At 43.5% G+C, this 4,708-nt stretch overlaps 1 protein-coding gene across 1 annotated transcript in view; it reads left to right on the top strand.

Annotated features, from left to right (window-relative positions):
* The first annotated feature begins 443 nt into the window (after positions 1–443).
* CMPK1 (cytidine/uridine monophosphate kinase 1) overlaps positions 444–4,708 on the top strand; it is a 32,439-nt gene continuing 28,174 nt past the window's right edge. Inside the window, exon 1 of the mRNA XM_077779768.1 lies at positions 444–573. Within this exon, the coding sequence (XP_077635894.1) occupies positions 499–573 (75 nt within the window). The 5' untranslated portion in view covers positions 444–498. The remainder of the gene's footprint in view (positions 574–4,708) is intronic.

Consider the following 4,708-nt stretch of genomic DNA (forward strand, 5'->3'; position numbering starts at 1 on the left):
ACACAAGCCATTTTAGGGGTTTTTCCACATGCTTTTCTTCTTGTGGGACCTATCCCAGTCTTTATCTGCTTTTGCTTTTCCCTGTGCCCTTATGTCTTGGCTTAAATGTCACCTGTTCAGAGGCTTTCTCTGACTACCTCTACCAAATTACATCCATCCCTTGTTATTCTTCCGTTTTCCTTTAAAGCCTGTATCGCTATTTTTTCCTCCCTTCTTTTCTGTCAACTATCTATTCTCTTGGCTTGTTCAGGTCGGCTGCCTTCCCGCTACAATTTAAACTTCTCGCGAACGGACAATAGGTTTTCTCTCTTCGTGTGTCGCGTCGCACATCCCAGCAGAGGCCTGCCACAGAGGACAAGCGACGGGGACCTGCGCACTGGCTGAGCGGCCAGCGGAGGGAGGGATGAATGAGCAGGCAGGGGGGCGGGGACGAGCANCCTGGGCCTTAGATTCCCGCTGCTGACCTGCCGGCCGCTTTTCCTCTGCCCTCACCGCCTCATGAAACCGCTGGTCGTGTTCGTCCTCGGCGGTCCCGGGGCCGGCAAGGGGACCCAGTGCGCCCGCATCGTCGAGGTGAGGCCCGGGCAGCTAGCGCGCTCCCTGGGCTTGACCGAACGCGGGGTCGGCGTGTCCCGCAGCGCCGGGCGGTCCGCGCCCCCTCCCCGCCTCCCCCCCTCCCCGCAGCCGCGGACTCAGCGGACTACGAGTCCCGGCGACCATCGCGTCGCCCGCGTGGCAGTGGACGAGGGTCCTGAGGCGCGCGGCCTATCGGGACTCGTAGTCCACGTCCCCCTGCCTCGGGAAGGGGGTGCCCAGCAGGGAGGGGGACCGCTTGGGGTCGCTTTGTTCCTGCACCCCTCTCTCCTTAACATTTTGGGAACCGATTTCGTCTCAAGAGTGGGCTGGGGGTGGGGGGAATCCAAGAGGATCAGCCTTCGGGGACCTCCGGCGCGCCGAGGTCAGTGTGTCACTGGTTATGGGGTGGGTGAAGGCGGCAGGAGTGTGGGTTTAGGTTACAGGCGGTGTGCGCTCGCAGCTGTGTGGAGGGGAGACCGGTTTGTTCACTTGGCCTCTTCCCGCAAGCCCTCTAGAAACGCCAACACCTCAGTTAACCTAACTGTGGTCTTAACCCTGGAAAGGAACCCCGGGGGACAGGGTGTTGCCTAGGGTAGTCGGTGATCTGCCGGGAGCACTTACTGTCAATGACAGTACCAGCTCTGAGGCTCAGCCCAGATTCGTGTGCCCCGAAAAGCCAAGGAACCGAGTCTGAATTCAAGCTTCAACCTCTGGTCCCACTGCCAACTCACGCCTTGTCCACGGCCAGGTCACTTCCTCTCTCTGAGTCTCAGTTTGCGCTCTACACCATAAGAGGCTGTGCACCCACATTAGAACTCAATATAAAATAACTCCCAACTCTAAAATGGTGTTCCTTCTTTTGTTGTGCTTCACGGCATGTTAAGGTTACCAGTTCAGTTCTGTTAATTTTCGAATAGATTACGTGGTTAGCTGCCGTGACGCTGTTTGAGGAGTAAGGCTTATTGGAGAACCTGGGGAATAAAGTTGGGAGTGAAGAAAAACAGGGTATATAGAAACAACAGGCGACAGTGGTGCTCTAAAACATCTGAACCATCCCTGTGAAACTCGGTGACCACAAAAGTTTTGACCCAGAACTTGTAAAATAATTCCCTCCTCTCTTCCAGGATATGGCTTATATTAGCTTTGAGCGTTCACTCCTCTCCTGTGTTCATGCAGTGCACTCCTGTCCTATATTTTATTCTCTAAAGAACATCCAGAGAAGGTCGAATGGTAACATCTACTTCATTATGTGTTTTACAGCTGTCTTTATAATTATTGATCATTAACTAATTCAACCAAAAAAGTAAATATTTTTCTCCTTTTTAAAAAGATGTCAATTTATTTTGAGAGCTCAGAGCCTCAGGCAGGTTTGATCTCACAAATCATGAAATAATGACCTGAACTGAAATAGAGTCCCATGCGTTACTGACTGAGCCACATACGAGCCCCGCCCCCCCCCATTTTTGTTGGTTCTTTTAACTTTTAAAGACTTGTGGCAGTTGGATGATTTCAGGGTTTGTTTGTTTGCTTAAATATATGAAATGACTCTTACATGCATATAGCTTGGTAGAGGAAGGAGAAGACTTCAGAACAAAACAGATACAGTTTCAAATCCTAACTCTGCCATTTACTGTTTCTTTCTTTCCTCCCTCCCTTCCTTCCTTCCTTCCATTTTTAAGTAATCTCTACACCCATCGTGGGACTCGAACTCTCACAACTGAAAGATCAGGACTTGCATGTTCTACCTGCTGTACCCACTGAGCCAGCCAGATGCCCTACCCTGCCTTTAGTTTCAGAGAAGTTACTTTTGGCTGGCCTTCCTCAGTGAAGAGGGAGGAATAATACATATCTTGTATGGTATTTGCAAATATTAAATGAGGTAAAATATCTGGCACACATAGATGCAAATAACTATTTTCTTGATTTTGACTTCCCGTTTGTAATTTATGAGATTGGTTATTTTCACTTTGAAGTCGTATTACTTTAAAAATTGGTTTATGGCTGCTATGTCTGAATGCATTTAAATATTTTGTTTCTGAATCATAACATGGCTTTAAATATCCACGTCCAAACTAATAATAGTTGAATTACTCCACTGCTTTAAAAATAATTTACACATTCTGTAACTAGTATTCTTTACTCTGTTCAGTAAGTTGATCATATTTTAAACCTATTATCAACTATAAGATTTCCATGATTAAATATTTCATAATATATTATTCTTTAATATTTTGGCAATTATATGAGCTTAAATTGTTTTAAACTGTCATCTTCTTGCATGAAAATAGTTGCCCTTGATCCCAATTGCTGCAAACAATTAAGCTGATTTCTACAAATTCCAAATAGTATATAATTTAGCAATTGCTATCTCCTAGCTGACTAACTTAAACAATGGAATTGTCTGATGAGCAATTGAGGCAGAGGGTTTTGTTTTTTTTCCTCCTCTTTGTCTTTTGTATTTCGACTCAATATTTTATTTAAAAAGCAACATGAACTGAATCCTAAACAACTGTAATTTTGGGGACTAAGTTTTTCTGTAAGGAAAATTATATAAGTCAGGGTTAAATTCTCCATCTGTGATGCCAATGCTAATTTAGCTCATAGGGTATCTGAAATGTGGCTGAAATACAACTTGAGGGGGTGGGTAATTAGGCTGATTTCCAACTCAGGCTGCCAGAACTACCTTTTCAGGTCTGGCTGCAGAATCAGAATATCTGGCCCTCCAGTGTCCTGGGGCATTGCAGTAAGTGATCAGGGTGTGACTGGAGGGAAGCTGGTGTATATGTATGTATATATAATTTATTTATTACCTATCTCTTTCTTTTCTCCCTCCTTTCCTCCTCTTCCTTTCTTCTTTCCTTCCTTCCTTCCGGTGAATTCTATCTCTGCTACGTATGCTCCCAGACCTTGAGGGAAGAGAAGGCAAGTCTGATACAGTATCATCTGAAAGTTCTGAACTGAGAAGGAATGATTTGAGGGAGATTTAGGGGTTGACTTTGCTCATTTATTTGTATTGGTCTTCCTCAGTTTTTTCTATCTATCTATCTATCTATCTATCTATCTATCTATCTATCTATCATTTAAGTTTATTTACTCAGTTTTGAGAGAGAGAGAGAGCATATGTGAGCAGGGGAGGGGCAGGGAGAGAGAGAAGAATCCCAAGCAGGCTCTGTTTTGAGCTGACACTTAACTGACTGAGTCACCCAGGCAGCCCTGTTTTATTTTCTGACTAATTAATTGTTTCTAAATCTGCGTCCTCTTGTACTCTATTTGTTTTTGAAAATTATCCATTTTCTAAATCATGCAGTCCTCTCAGGGATACTTGTGATTTTTTAATTTTTAAAATTAAGCTTTATTTATATTGTTTTGGCCCAAGAAAAATTATGATGCTATAACCTAAATTTATCTTTCAAAATAACCACAATTTTGCATGTGTTAGCTGGAAAAGGGATATTTAAACCTCTCTTTTAAAGATCGTGGACATTTTGCTTACATAAACAAATTATGCTAAAGCTTCTCTCCATGCCAAATTGCTTTCTCTAGTACCCTAAAAGAATTCTTACCATTTTCTGTGTCATAACTTTCTCCAGACCTGTATGAGCAACTCATACTTTGTATGGTCCTCCTACTTACTGTACTTAGAAATTTGGGGATGGTATTAAATTTAAACATGTAGAAATCAGAAAGTTGATTTTGTTTATCTCTGTTTCCAGTGCTGAACATTGTGCTTGGCACATAGTAAGGGCTTAATAAGTATTTTGGGGGTGGGGAGAATGTTTTTTGAATCAGTTTTAGAGGACACTGATTTGCCCTTAAGATGTAAAAAGTTTTAAAAATTTGGTCTGTAGGGGGCGACCAAGTAGCAGTTAGCGCTCCTAATTTCAGGACAGAAGTGCTTGAATGAGATCTGTCGTACAGCTATTTCTTATGTAACACTTCTACTTACTTTCAGTGAATAAATGGTATGTTTGTGAAAATCTGCTGAGTATTCTAAAATATCCAAGCTCCTGATTCCAAATCTCCAAAGAAGATTACCGCTCATAGAAGAACGATGACAGGATGATCCACTGGACATTAAGCTTGTTTAAGAATAGGCCTTTCTCTCCCTTTTGGTGGGACGGGGTAGAGGTTT

The sequence above is a fragment of the Crocuta crocuta genome, unplaced genomic scaffold, assembly GCF_008692635.1.
Source record: "Crocuta crocuta isolate KB4526 unplaced genomic scaffold, BGI_CrCroc_1.0 scaffold168, whole genome shotgun sequence".
NCBI lineage: Eukaryota > Metazoa > Chordata > Mammalia > Carnivora > Hyaenidae > Crocuta > Crocuta crocuta.